Source organism: Lissotriton vulgaris, chromosome 12 (genome assembly GCF_964263255.1).
Source record: "Lissotriton vulgaris chromosome 12, aLisVul1.2, whole genome shotgun sequence".
Classification (NCBI taxonomy): Eukaryota; Metazoa; Chordata; class Amphibia; order Caudata; family Salamandridae; genus Lissotriton; species Lissotriton vulgaris.
Window position 1 is genome coordinate 796,533,411 of NC_141700.1, and position 24,606 is coordinate 796,558,016.

Below are 24,606 nucleotides of genomic sequence, written 5' to 3' on the forward strand. Positions count from 1 at the left end.
AAGGGCCTACGAGGTAGAGAGACTTCAAATAACCACAGGAGCTTTAAGTGGTAGGTTGTCAAATCTCTTCAAGAGAAGGAATTTCTATAACCTCATTAGGACAGAGAAGGGCAGGTCACATGTGGAACCATGAAGATACCAACGTTGAAGAACTGTAGCTGCAGGTAAATAACTCTTCTACAGAACTGATCTTTCATATAGTCACATGCTCGAATACCAATTCCCAAGGAAGTTAAATAAACAGCATTGATGTGAAAATGTGGAAAAAACTCAATTGAATTACACACATGACGCAACGCGTACGGATCTTGAATGAATGCTCAAACAGTAGTGCTTTGTCAGAGTAGGAGGGAGGGCCACTTTGTAATAGAGATATCCTACACAGTGCAGCCATGGCTGTCTTGCCTCTGGGGGAGGGGGCTCCTACTTTTGTCACAACAGCATGCTGGTCTTGGCATGTCAGAGGACTAAGTATGCCATGATCCAGTGACAAGGACTGATTCAACTAAGGGGAAAGAAAGTCTTTATTGGACGTACCAATTAGTGAAGGAGTGAGTAAATTCCTCGTAAAGACTAAACCTTCACCCAGAGACACCTGGAAGCGAGAAACTGTACTTACCCAGCAGAAAGTGGAGGGATGGACGGAAACTAAGTCCTACCATAGAAAGTGGTTTATGGGCTTTTGTGAAAAGAGCTGTAGGTCTCAATCTGTTGCAACTGAAGAGAAAGATGGTTCCACCATAAGGGAATAGTGATACAGAAACGTGCAGACTTCAGACCAAGACCAACTGATTCATGGAACTGAAAAAAGGAGTATAGACATAATTCAAACTGAAGAGCTCGGACCAGTCCTGTGGATGAATCTGTATATGTAGTAAAACACTTTAAACTGAATTTGCGGGGCTAAGGAGGCAATTTTTTTTATTTTTTTTAACTTTAGAACCCTATCAAGTGTACTCAAGTTATGAACCACACATAACATATTCTCAACTCCCTGAAGTTTTTGAATGAAGCAGGCTGCTAGACCAAGAGACCAATTATTAGCTCAGGTAATACTGAACATAATTTTAGAATTCAAAAGTCCTTAACACAGTATGGAATAAATGGCAAAATATTCCCAATAAGCCTCATCTGATGACAAGATGGGTCTACTGCTGTTTTAACAGTTTATATCTAGCAAGTCAGACCTCAATAAGAGCTATCCCAGAACTTAAAGAGACGTATCCATCCTGAAGGGAAATAGGCTGAGAGAAGCTAAGATGCTGCCGATAGAATTCTGTGCTAGAATTAGTCCCAACTCGCACCCTGCAATCTCGTGCCCACAACCAGGGGGCAGAATTGTGGGACTTTGCAGTGTTCTAATAAGTATCCAGCCCTGTCCCTGCACACATTTCCTGACTTCCGGCCACTTGGATGCTATTTGGAAATTGCCATTCATTCCCACTCCATGCCACGTTTTTGCAGAAGCCAGTCTGCTCATGCTTGAAACTCCATTACCTATAATCCTCTGCTCATTGCTCCCTCTCCACTCCTGCAATCCAAAGATGGGTTGAAGAATTCAGAACACCGGTGGCTGGCAGCTGCTAGCCTGCTCACAACTGATGCATGTGATTAATGTGAGCTCTTTTAAGCCTTAGCTCCCTTCAGTCCATGATTAGTCAGTGTAGCAGGATCCCTGTGAGACCAACCAGTGTTTCTTGAGCTTTTGCTATCAATATTTCCAGAGTCTCTGAGCTATAGTTATTCCTTGTTCCTGAACTAGCACTGCCTTCAGTGCAGTCTTCATTTCTGAGCCGTAGCTATTACTTGTTTGCTTGATTCCTGCACCAGTACCATTTAGTGCACCCTTGAAGCCCCTCTCCTGTATTTATCTTTCCCAGTCCCTGCTTTTCTTCCCATTACATTTGCTCCAGTTCCTAGCTGTGCTGCTTATAGTTTCCTTGTATGTTGATTACCCGCTTTCTGCCAAGTGTCTGTTCTTTTCTGTACCTTGAGTCCTTGATTTCTGTGCTGTAGCTAAATCCTTGATCCTTGAACTAGCACTGCCTTCAGTGCTACCTTGTTTCCTGAACCAGTACTATTTAGTCTCTGTCCTTCTGTCCTTCTGTATTCATCTTTTACCAGTTCCTGCATTTTTCCATTTACTTTTTGTTCCACTTTCTTCTTTGCTGTCTTCCTGTTCCTGTAGTCTTAGCTTCCAGTATGCTTGTGAGTTTTGTTTCTTACCTTTTGCCAAGCGTGCACTTGTTTTTCCCTTATTTCCTGTTAAGCAATCCTGCTTGCTAGCTCCTTGTCTCTTCTGGCCTTGTATGTAGTTTACACCCTTGTTACTGCCTTATGTGTTCCTATTTGATCACCAGAATCCGTGGGCACAGCTCACAACCTAGGTGGTGTTTCTTGTCTACTGTGAATATTGCCTTTGAGTTAGATTTATAACATCAAAACATAAGAATCAGATGCACAGATTTTGCATTTGCATGTATATCCTATATTTGGGTATTTGCAGTCAGTTTCTGTAACAGCAATTTTGGGTGAGGAAGGATAAGTTACTTACCTGTAATCCTAGTTCTCTTCCAGGGGTATCCTCATCAAAGTCCTAAGCACTGAATATTTCCGACCACGTGTGGGAACCCCGGAAAGAATATAAAAATATATATGGAAATCACATATATATCGCTCCACATATATGTATGTACATATATCATTTTTTCTCACACCAATGCAGCCCCAAAACTGAGGCTAAACAATGTAATTACCCATAGACTGTATTAGCAAGTATATAAAAAATACATTAGGTCAAATAGCACTTGAACTCTGTGTTTTAATGAGCAAAACACACATAAATCGTGAAAATTGCTAATAAATAGACATTGTTAGCCCACAGGCTGCATTGAAAAGCAATAGCATAGAAAATGAAAGCATTTTCAACAAAAACTAGCACTGTGCCTTTAAGGCAGCCATGACCCCTGGCTTCCCATCATGTCTCAGGGGTGACATTTAGGTCAGTTGTTCTCTCCGGCTCCTTCAGTCAGGAACCTGGTTTTACAGCTCCTACCTTTTTTGACTTTCTGTCAAAAATACTTTGTAATTCTTCAAGTTTTTCACTTTCACTCGACGTCTTTAGGCTTTAAAGTGTTAGTGCTGCCTTATTGGTTTTTAAAAAAGGTTTATTTTTGTCAAAATGCCTTCTCTTTTTGACACCTACCCTTCCTGTGGCCAAAAGGCCAGGACTGATACACACCCTGTGTGTATTCTCTGTCTCCCTGAGACACATTCTGCAGACAGCTGTCAACACTGCAAGAACTTATCTAGGAGAACCCTCAAAGACAGAGAGAGAATAAGGATTAATGGCCTCTCTGAAAGAGGTAGGTCTCCTAAGAGGCAGCAGAAGAGAACGCAGTCGACGTCGAGAGAAGTCCCAACCTGTTCACCGTCGGCGTTAGAATCGGTGTTGAAGCTGCCGGCGACAACGAAGACAACATCGAAGACAGCTCATTCTTCGACGGTGAAGGCTTCAGCGTCGAGATCTAAGGTACCTCCATTGACGTCAACTAGGCGGCGTTAGACGTCGAGAGAAAGGTCTCCGTCGATGTACAGGAGCTCGACGTCGGGACATGCTTCGTCGACACCTCATCACCGGTGCTCTACGTCGAAGTATCCTCCGTCGGAGCCTCGTCAACGGCGATAGACGTCGAGTCACTCTCCGTCGACGTCGCACCACCAACTTTCGACGTCGAAGCACCCTCCGTCCGCGTCTCATCACCGGCGTTCGATGTCGAGGCAATAGCATATAAAATGAAAGCATTTTCAACAAAAACTGGCACCGTGCCTTTAAGGTAGCCATGACCACTAGCTTCCCATCATACCTCAAGGGTGACAGTTAGGTCAGTTGTTCTTTGCATAAGCCTGAAGTCAGGGCTCAACAATAAACTATAAACACGTTGACCACATCTCATTTACCTGGGGAGGCGTGTGGGTTGCTTATGACTTTGATGAGGATACCCCTGGAAGAGAACTAGGATTACAGGTAAGTAACTTATCCTTCTCTTCCAGGGGATCCTCATCAATAGTCATAAGCACTGAATAGAATAGCAAGCCCATTAACCACCTGCAGGTAAATGAGAAACACATGACCCAACCAAAGATTGTAACAGCTGAAAAATCAGCCGTTAAACAGATTCCGCAAGGAGGCCTGGCCTACCTGGGTATCTGCTCTAGTGTCTGAATATAGACAGTAATGTCTGGTAAATGTATGGACGGACCTCCAGGTCGCCCCCTTACGAATCTCAGGCATGGGCACATTATGAAGAAAAGCTGTAGTAGCCGCTTTCCCTTTGGTGGAATGTGCCTTGGGAGAAAACCCTAGAGTCTTCTGCATCAATTGATATGCAAGCTTGATACACGAAACTATCCACCTTGAAATAGAACGTTTCGAGGCTGCTTAATCTGGTCTGATCGATCCATAGTTGACAAACAGTTGATCAGACTTATGTATAGATTTGGACCTATCAAGATAGAATTTTAAAACCCTTTTCAGGTCCAAAGAATGCAAGGCCCTCTCAGCTGGAGTGGAGGGATTGGGGAAAAAGGTGGGTAGAGAGATGGTCTGGTTACATGGAAATCTGGCACCACCTTAGGTAGAAAAGAGGGATGTGTCCTCAACATCACCCTATTCAGATGGAACACTGTATAAGGCTCTTTGTAACATAGAGCTTAAATTTCACTCACCCTGCGGGCTGATGTGATTGCTACCAAAAAAGCAGCCTTCCAAGAAATATGCTGCAAGGTTGCTTTATGAATGGGTTAGAAAGGAGGACCCATCAATTTCGATAGCACCAGGTTCAACTCCCAGAGGGGTGACAGAGGGCGTAACGGAGGGTAGACCTTCTTCAAGCACTGTAGAACATCTTTCACAGACTGTAACTGGAAAAAAGAAGGTTGGGAAGGTGACCGCCTATAAGCTGTTATAGCTGCTAAGTGCACCTTAATGGAATCTAATTTCAACCCTGCTTTAGCCAGATGTAATAGGTAAGGGAGAATGACCTCTTCCTGACCCTTGATAGGATGACAATAGTTCTGCATACACCACATGTAGAAACACTTCCACTTGCATGCATATGAATGCCTTGTGGAAGGCCACCTCGCCTCTTTCAAAATGGACATGCAGTCCTGCGGCTGTCCTAGGTGGCCGTATTGTCTGACCTCAGTTCAGTGACGGAAGGTTGGGATGATTAATCCTCCCGTTCATCTTGGAGAGCAGGTCCGGCCTGCACGGCAGCCAGCCTCTTGTGAGGACACTCTGACAGGTGTAGAAGGTCTGTGTAACACCACTGTCTCGGCCAATCGGGGGCAATGAGAATCAACCTTGTGTACGAGTGAGTCAGCTTGCTCACCACCTTCGGGATCAGCGGAAGGGGTGGAAAGGCGTACACAAATTCCCCTGACCAGTCTATCAAAAGGACATTCCCTTTCGATCCTGGTCGGTAGAATCTTGAGGCGAAGTCTCGGCATTTGGTGTTTTCGTTGTCCGCTAAGAGGTCTTTGGAGGGACGACCCCGAGATTGAAAGATGCTTTTGACTATCTCTTCGTTGAGACCCCAATCCTCTCTGTCTTCGAAATGCCGGCTTAACGCGTCCGCTCTCACATTCTCTTCTCCTGGGAGATGGACTGCTGTGACTGACAGATTGCGAGCTAGGAGCCAATGCCACAGGTTTTGAGCCTCCAGGGAAAGAGTTTGTGAGCGTGTTCCTCCCTGCTTGTTCAAGTAGTACATTGTGGTGGTGTTGTCCGTTTGTACTAACACGGATGACGCTTGAATCGAGGGTAGGAAAGCTTTGAGGGCTAGATGGACTGCCCTCAACTCCAACATGTTAATGTGGTACGTTCGCTCTTTTGGAGACCACAGACCTTGCATCTGGAGATGAGCCATGTGTGCCCCCCAACCTTGTAGAGAGGCATCTGTGATCAGCCTCTGTGCAGGAGGAGGTTGATGGAACGGAATCCCGACCTGTATATTTTGTCTTTTCATCCACCAAGGTATGGATGCTTGCTCTGCGTTTGACAATGTAATCTTGTCGTCCCAGCGAGCTGACTGCTGGTCCCACTTGTCCTCCACATCCTGCTGAAGAGGACGCATTTGTAGCCTGGCATTCGGGACCAGGAAAATGCAGGATGCCATGGACCGTAGCAGGGAGGCAACCCGTTGCACCGTCAGATCCTTGTTTCGTAGCACCAGTTGGCATTTTTGAGCAATGGAACACTGTCTCTCCTCCGAAGGAAACACTTTTCCTACCTCGGAGTCTAGCAGAGGTCCTAGGAAATGTATTTTCTGCGTAGGCTGTGAAGTTGACTTGTTGAAATTCACATGCAGGCCCAACTGGTAGCAGAGATCGATGCAGATCAGAAATTGGTTCCTTACACTGTCTGTTGAAGGACCCTTCCACAGCCAGCCGTCTAGATATGGGTACATGAAGACACCCCTTCGGTGTCGGCTGCTACCACTGCGATACACTTCGTGAACAATTGGGGAGCTGACTTCAACCCGAATGGGAGGACTTTGAACTGGTAGTGAGAGGTCCCCACCCCGAACCGGAGGAATCTCCTGTGACTGAGCTATCGGGACATGAAAATATGCATCTTGAAGGTCCAGCAAACACATCCAATCCCCTTGCCGGAGATGTGGATATATTTGATGAAGCGCCAACATGAAAAACCTTTCTTTTTTGACAAAGTTTGAGTGTCCGCAAGTCCAGAATGGGTCTGTATTCAGCTTTTTGGTCCTTTTTCCTGACCAGAAAGTATCGTGAATAAACTCCTTTCCCCCTTTGAGATATTGGCACCCTCTTGATGGCTGACTTCTTGAGGAGGGTGGCCACCTCTTTTTGCAGTAGTTTCAACTGATGACTCGATGTCTGCATTGGAGGGACGGATGGAGGTAGATGTTGAAAACGAAGAAAGTAACCATTCTGAAGTGTAGCGAACACCCAGCGATCTTTTGTAATGGCATGCCACTCTTCGATATGATGCGCAATGCTTCCCCCCACTGGAGTGGTCAACGTTGCTGGGGGAAGGAAGAACTCATGGTTTGGATTGCGTCTTTTTGGAATTGTTGCCTTGACGCTGATTTCCTCCGCCTGAGTTGCGCCTGCCTCTGTATTGGGATTTTTGCTGCCCCTGTTGGCCTTGATTCTTCTGCCACTGAGGGGTTTGAACCCTCTGCTTGGAAGATCCCTTATTGTAGGGGCGGAACCTTTTACGGAATTCTTTTTTCTTTTCAAGCTCAACGGCCTTAAGAGGGACCAATTCCGTTTTCATACGCTGCATCTCTTCATCAGTGTGTGCACCGAATAAAGATGTTCTAGAGAAAGGCAGGTTCATGATACGAGACTGAGCTTTAGGTTTTAGGGCGGTAAGACGCAACCAAGAAGACCTCCTAGCACATACCCCATGAGCATAGCCATGCGCTGAAAGGGTAGCTCCGTCAGCTGCAGTGCTGATGATCTGATTGGAGACCTGGCTTCCCTCTAAAAGGATTTCCTCAACATCCTTGCGATCCTCTTGCGTGAGTTTTTTGATGAACCACTGCAGGGAATCCCACAGGGATCTATCCTATCGGCCCAATAGCGCTCCCGCATTGGATACCTTCAGTAAGGAGGCCGAGGTGTTGCATACCCTTCATCCCAATGAGTCCTGCGTCCTGCTTTCCTTATCAGGTGGTACAGTGAAGGAAGAAGCCACAGTGTGGGACTTTCTCGCCGCTGCGATAATGACTGAATCTAGTGGAGGGTCAGCTCTGAGGAAGAGAGGATCCTCCTCTGGCGAACAATATTTTTTGAGAAGCCTCGCTGGAGCGGACTTTATCGTCGCTGGCGTGAGGAATACCTCCATGACAAGTTCTATAATACCCGGAACCTAGGGTAGCAGAGGTTTGGCCACTGACTTATGATGCAAGGTCTCGAAAATCACCGAGGACTTGGTCTGGTGAGTTTTCATGGGGATTACCAGCTTAAGTGCCCCTCTGCCTAAGATGTCTTGAAAGGTAAAGATGACGTCCACTGGAGAGATTCTCGATGGAGGACTTTCGGTCAGTGTTGGAGAATAATCCCTATGTGATCGAGTAGGACAGGAGGAAGGAGATCTGCGTTCTCTTCTTCTGTTCCTTGACCTGGATCTCCGTCTGCTTGAGAGCACCGGGGTGCGCATTCGCTCCCTGGGCCTGGAAGTAGGTCGATCCCGATCCGCCTGCTGTGTCATCCTGGCCGCCGTATCTTTGTCGGGAGCCCAGTGATGCAGAGGCCTGTACCATCTAGGTGACAATCTGATGGAAGGAGACTTCTGTCTGTCTCTCCTCTCAGGGGAACGTGTTGGAGGAGGAGAATTCCTCTGTTCATGCAGTGATCGTGCTGGTGAATGCCTTGACCCTGCACTGTCGGAGGAATAGATGATCACATCTGGGGACCTAGATGTAGATCCACAGTGAGAGGTATAAGAGCCTAAGGAAGATGATGAGAGGCTCCCTGGAGGAGTGTTCTCTCTTGAAGGGCATCTAGAGCGAGATCTGGAGCGACTCGGTGATGCCTGTCCTGAAGAAATCCTCTTCCTTTTAGCAGGAGGGCTCAAGCGAACAGGAGAATGTTGCTTAGACTTAGAACGCCGCTCCGAAGCCAATACCACTTCCATAGCCGATGTCAACTTTGGAGATCTGCTGAGATGTTGGCCGGTGACCTGGCGACGGAGTTGGCAAACTAGACATTGTGGTCTTCTGCGTCGACGTTGATGTATGCTGTGTCAACATAGGCCTTGACGCCGAAGGCGGAGACTGGCGACTCAAAGCCGAAGTCTGATGAACTCCCCTTTGCGGAGACCTGTGGCTCGACGTCGAACGCGGTTGAGACGCCGACGGAGTAACCTGCCTCGACATCGGACGCCGGTGATGAGACGCCGATGGAGGGTGCTTCGATGTCGAAAGTCGGTGGTGCGACGTCGACGGAGAGTGCCTTGACGTTGATCGCCGTTGACGAGGCGCCGACGGAGGATGCTACGACGTAGCACCGGTGATGAGGCGTCGACGAAGCATGTCCCGACGTTGAGCTCCTGTGCATCGACGGAGACCTTTCTCTCAAAGTTGAACGCCGCCTGGTTGACGTCAACTGAGGTACCTTATATCTCAATGCTGAAGCCTTCACCGTCTAAGGATGAGCTGTCTTCGACGTTGTCTTCGTCGTCGCCGGAAGCTTCGACGCCGATTCTGACGCCGACGGAGAACAGGTTGGGACTTCTCTCGACGTCGACCGCGTTCTCTTCTGCTGCCTCTTAGGAGACCTACCTCTTTCAGAGAGGCCATAAATCCTTATTCTCTCTGTCTTTGAGGGTTCTCCTAGATAAGTTCTTGCAGTGTTGACAGCTGTCTGCAGAATGTGTCTCAGGGAGACAGAGAATACACACAGGGTGTGTATCAGTCCTGGCCTTTTTGCCACAGGAAGGACAGGTGTCAAAAAGAGAAGGCATTTTGACAAAAATAAACCTTTTTTGAAAAACAAAAAAGGCAGCAGTAACACTTTTAAGCCTAAAGACGTCGAGTGAAAGTGAAAAACTTGAAGTATTTTTGTCAGAAAGTCAAAAAAGGTAGGAGCTGTAAAACCAGAGTCCTGACTGAATGAGCCGGATAGAACAACTGACCCAACTGTCACCCCTGGGACATGATGGAAAGCTAGGGGTCATGGCTGCCTTCAAGTTCAAGTTAAGATTTATATAGCGCGAACTCACCCAGGGGGTCTCAAGGCGCTTGGGAGAGGGGTTGTACGTTACTTATCAAATAACCAAGTTTTTAGTTGTGTTCTGAAGGAGAGGTAGTTCGGTGTGAGGCGAAGGTGGGTAGGGAGAGAATTCCAGGTTTTGGCCGCTAAGTATGAGAAAGATCTTCCTCCCATGGTGGCTCTTTGGATGCGTGGGATCGCGGCGAGGGCTTGATTGGACGATCGAAGTTGGTGTGTGGGGGTGTAAAAGGTCAGGCGTGTGTTGAGGTATTTGGGTCCTAGAGGGCTTTGTGTGCGTGGGTGAGGAGACGGAACGTTATTCTCTTGTTGACGAGGAGCCAGTGGAGGTCTCTCAGGTGACTGGATATGTGATTGTGGCGGGGGATGACTAGGATGAGTCTGGCGGAGGCGTTCTGAATGCGTTGGAGTTTTTTCTGTAATTTGGATGTGGTTCCGGCGTAAAGGGTGTTTCCGTAGTCCAACCGGCTAGTGACAAGTGCTTGGGTGATCGTCTTTCTTGTTTCGGTGGGGATCCAGCGGAAGATCTTTTTGAGCATACGTAGGATGTTAAAGCATGATGATGAGATGGCGTTGACTTGTCTGGTCATTGAGAGGGAGGAGTCCAGGATGAAGCTCAAGTTGCGTGTGTGGTCCGTTGGTTTGGGTGCGCTGCCCAAGGCCGGTGGCCACCATGAGTCATCCCAAGCGGAGGGGGATGATCCTAGGATAAGGAGTTCAGTTTTAGACGGCTGTTCTTCATCCACTCGGCAACGTCTTTCATCCCTTCGTGTAGGTTGGTTTTGGCGGTGTTTTGGTCTTTGGTGAGGGAGAGGATCAGCTGTGTGTCGTCAGCGTAGGAAATGATTTTGAGGTTGTGTTGCCGTGCGATGGATGCGAGGGGGCTCATGTAGACGTTGAAGAGGGTGGGGCTAAGCGATAATCCTTGTGGTACGCCGCAGATGACTTTGGTGGCCTCTGATCTGAAAGGGGGGAGGCGGACACTCTGGGTTCTTCCGGAGAGGAACGAGATGATCCAGTCCAGTGCTTTTCCTTGTATCCCTACGTTGCTGAGGCGTTGTATGAGTGGTATGGCAGACCGTGTCGAACGTTGCAGAGAGGTCCAGGAGGATGAGGGCAGCTGTTTCCCCATTGTCAAGTGGTTTTGAATGTCGTCTGTGGCTGTGATGAGGGTGGTCTCGGTGCTGTGTTTGGCTCGGAAGCCGGACTGTGACGGGTCGAGGGAGCTGTTGGACTCGAGGAAGGCGGCGAGCTGACTGTTGAGTGTTTTCTCAATGACTTTGGCAGGGAATGGGAGGAGCGAAATGGGGCGGTAGTTCTTGAGTTCGGTAGGGTCTGCTGTCGGTTTCTTCAGGAGGGCACTGAGTTCGGCATGTTTCCAGCTTTCCAGGAAGGTAGCGGTGTTGAGGGAGCAGTTGATGATATCTCGGAGATGGGGTGCGATGATGGAGTTGGCTTTATTGAAGATGTGGTGGGGACATGGTCTGTGGGCTAACAATGTCTATTTATTAGCAATCTTCAGGATTTATGAGTGTTTTGCTCAATAAAACACAGATTTCAAGTGCTATTTGACCTAATGTGTTTTTTATATACTTGCTAATACAGTCTATGGGTAATTACATTGCTTACCCTCAGTTTTGGGGCTGCATTGGTGTGAGAAAAAATGATATATGTACATACATATATGTGGAGCGAGATATATGTGATTTCCATATATATTTTTATACTATTTCCGGGGTCCCCGCACGTGGGCGGGAATATTCAGTGCTTAAGACTATTGATGAGGGTCCCCTGGAAGAGAACTTACTGAGTTTCAATCTTACGAGCTTTAACTCACATTCTCTTTATTGTTCATTCGGATATATATATATATATTACCTACTGGCGGTCGCCAGTAGGTAGTTATAGTTAGGATTGTTTTCCATAGGGAATCCGCAACATTCTATTGGAAATAACTTTGGCACTGGTTGAGGAATCTGCCTGAAAATTTCCTGAAGTTTGCCTCGCTGTGCTCCGCTCCTTCCCTGAACGTTTGGGGGGGGATTCGTCAAGCTGGGGCCGAGATAAAAGGGGGGTCCCAAAACGTGTTTTCCCCATGTTAATTTCCATAGGGCGGTTGGACTCACTTTTAGCCCGAACGGATGAATAGATTTCCACCAAACTTGGCAAAATTGTAGGGACTGGTAGCCCGATGTGCCTTTGCTATGTCTCAAGATATGTGCTCCAGTGGATTTTGAGTAATTTAGGTTAAAAAATATATATATATATCTATAAGCACGCCCCGGTACGCGCACCGGGGCGCGCACCAACGCGCTACGTGTGTTCGCGAGCGGAAAGCTGATTGGCTCTCGGGTGTCTGTCAACATTCCATACAGTCCGGAGCGGCCGCCATCTAGTGTCTCGGTAGGATCGAGACACAAGAGGTGGCTAAAACAAAGGGGGAAATGATCAAAAGGGGGCAGGGTGGACCCCCCACCTTACCCCCTAGGTTTGATGTGGGGGCCATAAAAGGGCCCGCATATCGAGTGATGTCATGAGTGATGTCACTGACCATGTCATGAGTGATGTAATATGTGACGTCATCAGCAGTGCATTGCAGGCGCGCAAGTTATAGTGAGTCCAACTAACTATAACGTGGGAATTTCAATGGTTTTATGTCAGTAAGATTTCCAGCTAACTATAACTGGTGTGAAACCTATGGTTTTTTCAGGAAATATATATATATCTATACTACTATTATAAAGAGAGAACTTGCACCTTTAGGCAAGGTAAACTCGAAAACTACACCACCAATCTGAACACCCAAGCCATCTTAGAAAACCTCAGGGCAAGCAGAAGGACATAGGCTACATAAAAGTAAAAAATAAACGTTGTTTAAAATATTTACAAATAAAAATAAAGTAGTCCCTTGCAAGTAGCGCCGGCCGGGACGTATGCGTGAGGGGAGTAGCGCCGGCACTTAATTATGACGGCCGGGTCTACGCATCTGCTGTGCACGCCCATGTTGATGTTTTTTAAAATGTACCTTTTTGTTGTACTTGGTGCAGCCACGCAGTGTGTTTTACAGATGTACTGCCGAGTGTCACTTGACTTAGCATGCAGCAGCCAGCAGGCAGCCTGCAGCGGAAGTTCGGAATCGACCCGAGACGCACTAGGTATTTGGGTGCCTTGGGCGGAGAGCAGGGGCCGGGCTGGAGGTTCTGATGCGGGAGCACGCGAACATTTCTTTCACTTTGCCTTCACCAGTTGCCACAAACAAGCATAATCACTGCAGGCCAGCACCTCCAGTCCTCCCCCGCAGCCTAATCTATTGCAGTACCGTACGTACTTAGAAAGCAAAGACACAAGGCAGTATTCAATTCAGCTGGCAGTGTGTGTCGACTGTATCCCCAGGCCCGCCAAGAGTAACGGTAGGATTAGAATGTAAGCACTTTTAAGTTAGGTGAAACCTATTGGTTTTTGCCAGTGCGTGCGTTTTTTGTTTCCTTTCCCTTTGGTTTCTTGGCCTCAGGCTGCCCTTTCGCACCTCCTGACTGACAGTGCGGCCGGCCGTGTGTGTGTGTGTGTGTGTGGGAGGGGGCGAGGGGGCAAGGGGGCGAGGGGGCGAGGGGGCAAGGGGGGAGGGGGCGGGGGGGGGGGGGAGTTGGGCGCTGCAGTTTCGCTCAGACTGACAGACATCTTGCTTGCACAACAGACCTGGGATGAGGGGCTCACAGGGGAGGTATTGACACTTCAGTGACTCATTAGGGGTGAAAACACTTTAAAAGGAGATGTGAACGTTGTCACTAACTTGGGTTGAGGCCTTAAAGACAAGATCTGCTGGTAGATAGCAGTCACAGCTGCCAGGCGCCAGGAAGCCCTAGCTATCTCCCTTTCGCGCAGGGCCGAGTTGACAGAGAGCTGAGGAGTGAGGCCCTGACCCCACTCCCATGATGTAACTGTTGAATTCAGCAAAGTAAAATCCCGTGCCTTTCCCCCACCCCTAATTTCTCAGTCTAAGGGGAGTAAATGTCACCATAAATAGAATATCTATACAAGAGATGTAGTTGCAGGAGAATGATAACAATGTCATAGGTGATACGGACAAAGATGGAATTATTGTCATTATGAACAAGTCAGACTTTATGGGTGAAATCCCAAGGCAGTTACATGAGGGATGCTGTTAAAAAAAACTGAATGGTAACACTGTGCCATCTATTACCACATCCATTAATTAATAAACTCACTTAGTGGAAGGAATGTGGTTTAACATCAGATTATGAATACTCATTGTCCCCATTATGTCCCCATTATGTTTCCTATGTATTTATACAGTTCCCAAAATGCACTTGATGGGTTCTTCCCCACCTGGTAGGTCCATTATTTAGGATAATGGATCAGCCAGTGAGGACTTGGCACAATATGTAAATATGTATTTGCAGACTTTGGTATGGAATCTCACCAGGCTGAATACATGTATAGCACTTGAGTCTGGTATGGAAGCTCTATTTCAATTTTTGTACTAACAGAGTGATAATTATTTGAATACTTCCCCACAATCTTTTTCTGCATGATGGAATTTGGTATTTACAAAAGCAGGGGATTGTGATGAGTTCCAGGTTAGCGCCACCCCCGTGTGTCTCGCAGATTCACTGATTCATAAATACTGCTGGCAATAAAGAGGCCATCTCAACAGGTACTAAAGGGCGGCCAGGTGCGGGGGTCGGTGCACAGTGCGCTCAGCTGGCATCAGGGCTCGCCACAGCCGGCGTCGAGGCGAGACTGGGCATGAGGGTGTGCGCGTGCTGCTGAGTGAGTCTGAGCATGCCGGGCTCCGGATCCCTTCATATAGGGCACAGGGGTTTCACATCGGGTGCGGAAACAGAAGTTGTCACTGGAGGCAAAGGGGAGCTACAGAGGGAGGGTTGGCTCATAGAGGAAGGAGATGAGGGATGGCAGCGAGGAGGGATATGGAAATGCATGGTGAGGACAGGTGGACGTATGAGAGACTTCAGAATAGAGTTGTGGACAAAGAATTGAGGGGAAAATGTGAATGGATGGTTCCTAGGTGTTTTTACACCAATTTTTCCATGCAGTTTTTAGCTGGAGTTTAAACATGTGTGTTTACAATTCCAAGTACACAATGAAACCCTTTTGGGTTTTGATCGAGGTGTTGCATTATAAAACAGACCTGTTTTATATCACCTCATACCAAGAAAATCAGGAACATGGTCCAGGAGAACGCCAGACCACTGGTTTCAACAGTGCCTGCCTGGCAGGACCCGCACAAGGACAAAGGACAGTTCTTTGTCTTACAAATGTCTACTTTAAGCATCAAGTCAACCAGACCTGAAAGCAAAACGCTTTCTCTCATTGTTCAACCATCCCACATAATCGCGATACCAAATGACCGAGCAACACCAACGACGATGAACACCAGGCAGCCGTTACTTTACTGGGTAAAGGAGGTTGCAGCACCTGCTAGCAGCCATTATTATTAATTTAATTGCCTTTGGATATTTTTATATAGTACTTGCACCTGTTTCAGAGCTCCTAGCAGGGAAAGGGAAGGGTGTGAATAACATGACTGCATTATGAATTAAGAGATTACAGGTCAGCGCTTTATAGAGAGTGCAAGCTGTATACTTAGAGAAAAAAGAAAGACTTCAGGGCTTTCAGCATTTTTGAGCAGGGCCTTATTTGTGCAGGTGGTTTCCGGTGCTAAGCATCAGCACTTACTTGACAAGGCCAGGGCTATTGAATGTATATTCCTTGTGAATGCCCAAATAATATATCTACTGTCCCTTCCACCGCCTCCTTCTGTTCAGATGCATGCCTGTCTGCCTCGCATGTCTTCAGAGGTACCAGTTGAGGACGAATGTGGAGCCAATATAGTAAGTGGGTGGAGCCAGTGTAAGAAGTGGGTGGAGCTGTGGAAGTGGGTGTGGCCTCCTACAAAAAGTTTAGCACCTGCACTTAATATTTTACAAATTAAGCACTGGCGGGGAGGTAAGTCGGGACCTGGGGGGGGGGGGGGGGGGGGGGGGGGCATAGGGGGGGGGTTACAAAGCCGGGGCAGGAGGCGGGAGGCGGGCGTGAGGCGCGAGGCGGGAGGTGGGAGGCGCGAGGCGGGAGGCGGTAGGTGCTATGCTCAATGTCGGGGCGGGGGGCGGCGGGCTCAAAGCGGGAGGCGGGAGGCGGTATAGCCAATGTCGGGGCGGAAGGCGGGAGGCCGGAGGGATGCGGACTGGGCAATGTTGGGGGGGGGTTGGGGGGGGAAGATTGCGGTGCACAGAGGCTTACAATGCTGCCCCCAGACCCTTTCTGCCCCAGGCAACGCTGGGGCGGGCTGCTAGTATATTTATATATATATATATCTTGCACGTCTGACCTGGGTGTTATTTATTCTAAATGCTAAACTGCGTTGAGTGCCTGTTCTTTCTGAGTCTTTACCATCTTGTACCCTTATGCAAGTTTTCCACTTTGGATCCCATTTCTCCTGGGTGATCCTGTGTAGCGCTGTAAGCCTCCTTTTTAGGTCTCGCCTGTCAATGCGCATGCACATTGAGCGGAGCGAGACTATAGGGGCTTAAACAGAAATTTAACTAGAATGGCGATTTACTGGCGATTTGATGCAGTGCATGTGCGCTTTTAGCTCAATGCGCAAGCGCAATGAGTTAAAATGCGCGTGCACATCATCAAATTGCCAGTCTTCGCCATCTGTTCCCCAGCTTGGTGCCGCCAGTACCTCCCCTCTCTCTCCCCGCACACAGCCAGGCTCGCATTTCTCCTCCCCCTCCCCAGCCGCCAGCAACTCCCCTCTCTCGCCCTGCAGTTTCACGGCCGCCAGGCCGTGTCTCCCTTTATTTTACTTTTCTTGTTTAACTTGTTTGTTTGTGTGTGGGGTGTAGCATCAATTCTCCATGTTTTTGAAGCCACTTTTTCGCAATGAGGTTTTCTCCATCCTCTTGTGTTGATTGTTTTTGGTTTGGTCACACGAAAAGAGGTGGGACATTAGTAACTATATTCATTCATTGTACGACCGTCCTTTTGAAATGGGAACATATTCGGGATAGTGGTTCCTGGGCTTTAGCCGACCCTGGAAACGCACAAAATCGTCAGCGATTATGCTTGCATCTCTTAAAACACGAGTCCTGAATTCAATATCTCTGAATGCTCGTTTAGTCTGGTCTGAGTATTTCCTGTCACCTCTGGATACTGCACGGCTTTTCCGCAGACTCTTCGTCAATGGTCTTCCCCTCTTCTTGCTGTATGGTATTCGCTTCTCTGCGCAGCGTCTGTTTGGACATCACTCTCGACCATTACCTCTGTTCTGCACTTAGCGTGCTGCTGGAGTTTCTCTCATCTGTCGCATCCTATGTGGCCATTCTTCATTTAACCACACCATGAACGCAGCCAGCTGTTTGAGAGTCTTACCCTTGCCACCCATGCCTTTCCATTCTTTTCTATGTCTGTCCCCTCTATACAATGGCTTCCTTGTTTAAGAATCTTTCACCAACCATTCCCCACCGCAGCCTTCTAGTTCACCATATTGCCTCCATCCATTCTTTTGCCACAACTACTGTCTGGTTTCTACCACAGCCTGCCCTAAACACTGGCTTGGGGTTTTCTCAGAGCTAGGTATAAACGATACAGTTGTAGAACATAGTTTTATACCAGTCTCAGTTTTTATAACATACGTGGTGGCGGGGAAGAGGGAATGGCAAGCTGGCTTATATTTTTACATATTCTAAAATTTCCAAGTAACGGAAAATGTGTAGTATTGAAGCCTAACTTCACTCAGTTTTGCTCCTATTTTGTATGTAAACAACTGAGAATTAAGCACAGATGTTGTGATTTTTATTTTTAATATATACGCATTGAGTCCTAAATACATTTTACACACCGAGCAAGTGTCCTTTCACTACTGTTTCCCCCCTTAGCGTGCTTCTGATTTCAAGAGGCAGTTTTCATTCTAGCAGTTGCATCATGTCATGTGATGCTGTGTGCAACGTAATGTGCGGTTTTCGCACCTAAAAATAAGACTAGGTCGAAGGTAGCTCTCTGAAAGGGACGGGTGGGTTTTGCTTGGTCATTTTCGTTAACCAATCAGCCTTTTAACATCAAATGGCCAGGGCGTTTTTCTTCATTTCCGGCTATTGTCTGGATTGTTTCTAGGTTTCAGTAACTGTACTTGTGAAAGGTACAGGTAGTAATTTTTTTCTTACTAAAGTTTGGAAAATACATAAATGAGGCAAGAGCTAGCACTTATGAGTTATACGTAAGAGCATTTTCTTGGCTAGTGAACAAGCCTAACACTATGGCTCGAGCGAAATAAGTGCAGACTGGCCAAATGTGTGGCAAGGTCTCGAGTGACATTTCTGATTTTATGTTGAATTATAGTTTTGAAAACGGTCATGATGTTAATGGTAAAATAAACAAGGGCACGTGTAGCCAGCCTGCTCTTATGAAGAGTGCTGTCACATTGATAACCTTGGCAGATTGCTGGCAAATTACATTTGTCCGAAGCCAGCCATAGTATGGTGCGTGCTTCCCTCAGGTACTATGTACAAGGCTTTTCGGTGGGATTGACACCGTAATGTGAAGACATGTTTGTGTAATAAGCCTGCCGAACTTCTGCTGTGCTTAACTTAATCATGTGGTTTGTATATCAGCCTTAATTGTCTTCATGTGAAATGGCTAGAATGAAACTGGAGTTCTTTTACTTCTGCTTGTCACAGCACTTAATAGTAGTACTCTGTGCTGCAGGTAAACCGCAGATGTGGCCTAACGACCAGAGCTGCCACCTAAGTCACGTAAATACAAAACATGTTGCATTACAAATGCTATAGGTGTCACATTCGCAAAAGTTATCATTATTGGCATTGTAAATGACAAAGCTATCAATTTAGCTATTTTAAAAATCAACACATAAATAAAATATTTGTCATTTACAAGACCAATAGCTCCAACTTTTCTAATGCGAGACCTATTGCGTTTCCAATGCTTGTTCTACTTTGTCTACCCAGCTACCAGGCCCTGCCCAAGTCTCCGACTGTGTCCCAGACAGATTCCTGAACAGTCATGACAGAAGTTCAGCTTGAACAGCTAGGTGTTCAGTTGCTTTTTAAAACTCAAGAAATCAGTTTGCGCCCTCAGGCGGTGTGGCATGTTGTTCCAGGCCTTTAGAACAAGGAGAATATACAGCCATACATTCTAGATTTGTTTCTAAATTTAGGAATAGCCAAATGCCAATTTAGTTCCAAATTGTTTTAAATTTAGGAACAGCCAATATAGAAATAGCTTAAAAGATACTGGTATCCTTTGTGGTCTGTACCCAGATGGAGATGTAGATTTCAAAGTGTGTTTTTGGGCTCGAAGGAAGCCGACTCCAGAAAGTGTTTGTAATAGTCCGAAAGAATTAAACGTAGATTTTTGACACAGTCTGTTCATATGTGTCCAATCCATATCACCATCACATAGTCATGATGCTCTTCAAAAGCCTGGTAAGTTTCTCTTTGGTACTCTACTTCTGGCTCTTGACATTTCACCTTTAGTTGTGTGGGACTGTGTGCAGGACTGAAAGGTCCTTCCTCATCTGTACCTTTAGTATCCAAAAGAGGTTGTAGTGATTCGGGTGAAACCTTACTTGGTGAGGCATGCTCCAGAATTATTGTTATTGGAATACCCTTTTCGGAGATTATGGCTGTTAAAATATCTTATCATTGATGGAGTGGTAGTTGTCACTAGTGCTGTACTAGATGCTATAGTCTTGGAGAAGGTAGTTAATGGCAATATACTTGCGGCTGTAGTAGACCTTGTTCTCAGTGCTGGGGCTCTCACTGATGCCGCCACTGCCGACTGGATCACAGACGTTGGGATACTCATTGACAGTGCTGCTGTAGATACTGTCACTGGAGCTACTGAAGTTGGTGTCCTCTTCGACTGTCATTATCAACGATGGCTTCTTAGACAGTGTAGTTGCTGCTGTGTTTGTCAACAACACCCTGATGTCTTTGACAACAAAGATGACAATTGCTTCTTTGGAGGCTCCATGAGAATCTTCATTTTAGGAGTGTCTGGCTCAGATAAGGACTTCTGATGTTTTTAGAAGACATTTTTCCAGCCAGGAAAACATCATCCAAGCATGGGCTGTCCTCTCTTGAAGACGTTTTCAGTGTCTTTCTTAGGTGGTTCTTCATAGTTTGAAGATTACTCCTCAGGTTTTGTTCTTGATAGGCACTCAGATGTGAATGTGTTCTCTTCTGCTATTGTCCTCATAATCAGAAAGATCCTTCCTCTTTTTCCTCAGAAGTTTGAACATCGGATGTTATCTGGAGCCATGATAGAAGTCTTGCTTCTCTATCCTTAATGGTTTTAGTAGAACATATTCTGCAGATCTTGCAATCCCTTGCGTTATGAACAGGATGAAGGCAATATATGCCCTCCTTGTGGGGATCTTCAGTCTTTTTTCTCAAGGCCCAATTGGTCTCAAAAACCTTTCTTAGAAGATTCACGCATGGTCTGATCTATTTACCAGAAATGTATAGAGAAAATATGAGAAAAGGTCAAACTTATCCGCCTGACCGAGCAGAGTTATGGTGGCCTAGGTGAGGTGCACAAAGCTGGTAATGCACCTTAAAGTTATGGGAAAAATGCCTACCAAGCTCGTCAAAGGAAACTTCTTGAATTTCATCAACGCTTGGAGCGAAGGTTAGAGCTATTAAAAGACCGCCTCCCAGGTAATGTTTAATGGGTGACCTGTGTAAAAGGCGAAAAAAGAGAACACAACAATTGTATTCAAACTACAAAAGATGCTCAGAGTCAGGAGGTCTGCTCAATGTACAAACATGTTTTTGTGTAGGGTACTGTTGGAGACCAGGAACTTTTCTGTGTAATGCCCTACAGAACTCTCAACACACTCACCAGCTATGATGTATATTTAAAATATATGCTTTTAGAACCAGCTTCCCATATGTGTCCCACTCTACAGTGCTGTCACCTGATCCTTCATTACATATCAGTGTAATATGCATAGTGCTTTGCATTATTAAGAACACAATGGAAGCAACGATACTCACCACCTCAGCCAGAGCAGAAATGACCTTCCCTAGTGTGGTCAGTGATTTGTTGATGTTTGCTCCTTCCTGAAAAAGAACAAGAGGTAGGTGAAGGTAGGAAATAGGAAGATTTTGAACAAAGCACATAACAAGCATCTTTCAAATGGCACAGTTAAGCTAACTCTGATGCTGTTGTATATTGCAGCTTAGGTGAACTCTTAGGACCCTCTGCAGAGGTAGCCCAGGGGGCGAAGGCACATGCAGCTCAATAACATTTACTGCACATAGTTGCATACTAGCCACACTGCATATATGGGTGTCTAATATAAAAACTGCACAAAACCGGGAACAATGTGCCCATTCCTTGCACATGTGCATAACATGCTCATAGCACACGTGGCTCCATAATAGGCCTCAGCTCCTTTCACCAAGTTTAGGAAAACATCACTAGAAAATACAAGTCCAAATAGAAGGATATTCTAACCAGAGCTTTTTTCATTTGCACCCCATGAATCTAACAACCTCCCTGGACATTTCTCTATGGTAAAACTAACACAAAACAAATAGAGTGCTCTGATGATGCTTCTTTTACCTCCTGGTTGGCCGCTGCATACGTGCGTCCATCTATGGGGGACATCTTTGAATGGAGATGAATGGAGTTTCTTCCAAAAAATAAAAAGCCTCTCAAAGATGGCCTCAGCATATGTACGGGCATCCAGACAGTTTACTGTACTCATATTTTTTTTTTAAGAAACTCCCCTTCAGTGGTGTCCACTGCAGAATTGAGACCATACACTGTAACCATCTCTGAATTGGGTTTCGTAAAATAATACCAAATACAATAAAAACTGCTGGCTGTGCATGAATAGGCAGATACCTTGGAAAGATTAGACAAGATTGCTAAGGCGGCTATCCATCAACAGGTTGGCGATCATAGTGTGGGGGTGCAAGGTGAGGAGGAGCCATTGGGTGAGACAGTGGCCAAGGGCCTGAAGGGAAGAAGGAGAGAGAGAGGGAGAGAAAATAATCCCTCATATGCCCTGTAATGGAAGTTTTCACATCAGCAGTGGAAAGATGCATGCCATCCAATCAAAACTCTGAAACTGGCATGTTTCACAAATGGGCCAAACAAGAACTGGGAGGAAAGCCATTGAATCAAGAGTAGGAAGTGAGGTAGATAGGGGATCTTTCCCACCAGTTGTTGTAACGTATCTAGGGCTCTAGTGTAATTTTCCAGATTCATGCCCTTATATAGATATAACTTATCATATCCTTATATAGGCATAAGAATCATAACCATATTTAGACACAGCCAATGCAGTCCAAATACGGCATGGCTACTTCCACTAAGCTCCCAGAGTACAACGAGTTCTTGAAGACAACCAGCCTTTAGCAGTACGGGACTTCCCCCTGCTCCAGTATTTTTTTGTCCCACAACTCCTGGAGTGTGTAAAGAACTTAGAGTTCTTAGTGACGTTATTATGTCCACCCTTACGTCAAACTCGGCACCTTCCAGGTATAAATATGCCCACATCTGCCCTAGCAAAACACACAGTGGTTTTGGAGCAGATCAACTAACTACTTGCCCGACGCCCTGCTGTATGCGAGTGCCAAAGGAAGCAGACGCTCCCTGCTGACTCACAGAGAGACGCTGTCTTTTCTCCTGCCGAGAAATTCAACTCCAGTGTTTCCTTGCTACCCTTGCGGGTTACTGGGAGATCAAGCCCTGAGAGAGAGATACAAGATCTCCTTCATTCTATAACCAAGGTACGGAGCTGATTAGACCCTTAGAGAATTGTTGGATAGATTCTTGGCAGAAACGTTTTAACTCAAGCTACACCTCACTTACTTCTTCCCTTGTACTAGGCTTAGGTTAGGTACACCGGGGTAGGAGTATTTTAGATGCACCAGTTGAGTACTTTTAGTCATTAATTATCATTGTATGTATTTTATCTATTTTATGTATCTTATGGCTTAGAAACCATATAAATGCTTTTACAGTATTATTTCATAATACTCTTTTTACTGTACGCACTTTACTTCATAGCAAGTATTACGATTGTAGCAATTCACTTCTCTTGCATGAGAAAGAAAACTGCTCAATAAATAACTTTTTCATTGAAAACACCCGTCTCTCTAGTTCTCTGCACTTCTGGTGAAACGAAGCATGCACGATTGACTGAGTGAAATAGCCATCTATTGTTTCCGCGACTGGTGATATATTCCTTATTCTTGGGGAACAAAGTTGTCATGTTATATGGTTGTCAGAAACTAATCCCTTCTTGTGTATTCGAGAAAGTTTCTAGTGACCTCTGAGCTAGCTGGCATTCACAATTAAGTCTAACATATTCAATAGAGACCTAGTCGACTGCAGTCCTACGTCTAAACTATCGTTTATGTTATTCCAATGCGCAGAGCCTATTGGAAATATAGGAACTACACTACATGGCGCCCAACGGTTGTTAAGGCGATAATTTAACGCTAGATACTAGAGTAACTCAGTCGTGCTTTTCACACAGACCCCTTTTTCCATAAAAACTCCAATAGATGTCTGGAGTGGATAAAAGGTTAGTATCCGCCAGAACTAAGTAGGACGAGAATCCTATGTATTAGTTTTTGGTTTATTGAACATTGAAGGATGCAGTGTTCCAAAATATTGTGCAACTAATCTTTGTTTCCTTGAAACATGCTCTGCAAACTTTCATTAAACAATGTCAACTAACGGCGACAACAACGCAACCGGTGGAGCTGCAGTAGATGCGAATCAACCGGGCTTAGACGTTAGAGGGTTTAATGAAAATGACCTGGATGCAATAATCATCCCGATAAATGTAAGAAAGAGTGTAACTTACAAACTAATAAATAGTGGAGTATCATCGAGAGATATTCTATTCATGGATAACTTTTCCAGCAGCAAATGCTGTGACACTCAAGTTCCACTACTACAAAGCAGGGGAAACTCCAGCCGAATACGTTATTTTCAAGGACGTTGAAATTCCACTAACTTACCAGGAGCATCAGCTCTAGTTTAATGGCGCCCTAAAACATCAAAATCACATTACCAGGCTCGGTCCACTAGGTAGACCAGGAGCCACATGGCCGGTTCTAGCCAGCTATACACCACATTCTGACATTGAAGAAATGTCAGACAGAGAACTATTAGTTCAATTAAAACAATTAATTAAAATACATAGACAATTGGTCCAATATGTCATGCAGACTTTAACAGTCCAACCAGCAATAAAAATTCCACAGCACACCCATCACCAGGGGAACAAAAATAAAATTACACCACAGACTATACAATCAGTCATTGGTAAATTAAACGCAAACTGGGAACAAATTCTGTTCTGGTTGGCTCAAAAGATTACTCAAATAGAGGCAGTAATCCCGGATAGTACACCTCATGAAAAACACAGAATCCTGACATTCTGTTTACCAATGGGGATCGCACCACATGTGGAGGACTGTGTCACCTGGGGAACAGTCTTTGCTTCAATCTACACAAAAACACATGGTGTTCCGTCTATGGCGGTTATACCAGACGTACTAAGACAGATTCAAAATGAATACGGTCCAGAGCCTGCTTTAAATCCAGGGATGAAATTACTGAAAGACTTTAAGCAAGTCTTGGCTATATTACTAGCCAACATAAAAGGAGAAGCAGCATCTGTGGCGATCCGCCAAAAATTAAAAGAAACAGAAATAGCAGATCAGCCTTTTGAACTTGCCAGAATAATTGAAAAATCCTATGAAGAATTAGGAAGAGATAGTTTTGGTGGGAAACCACTAA

At 45.8% G+C, this 24,606-nt stretch overlaps 1 protein-coding gene across 1 annotated transcript in view; it reads right to left on the bottom strand.

The window, feature by feature from the left end:
- Positions 1-24,606, bottom strand: part of KIF1C (kinesin family member 1C) — a 912,154-nt gene that overhangs the window by 458,405 nt on the left and 429,143 nt on the right. The window contains exon 9 of the mRNA XM_086946204.1: positions 20,835-20,900. Coding sequence (XP_086802330.1) covers positions 20,835-20,900 — 66 coding nt within the window. The remainder of the gene's footprint in view (positions 1-20,834; positions 20,901-24,606) is intronic.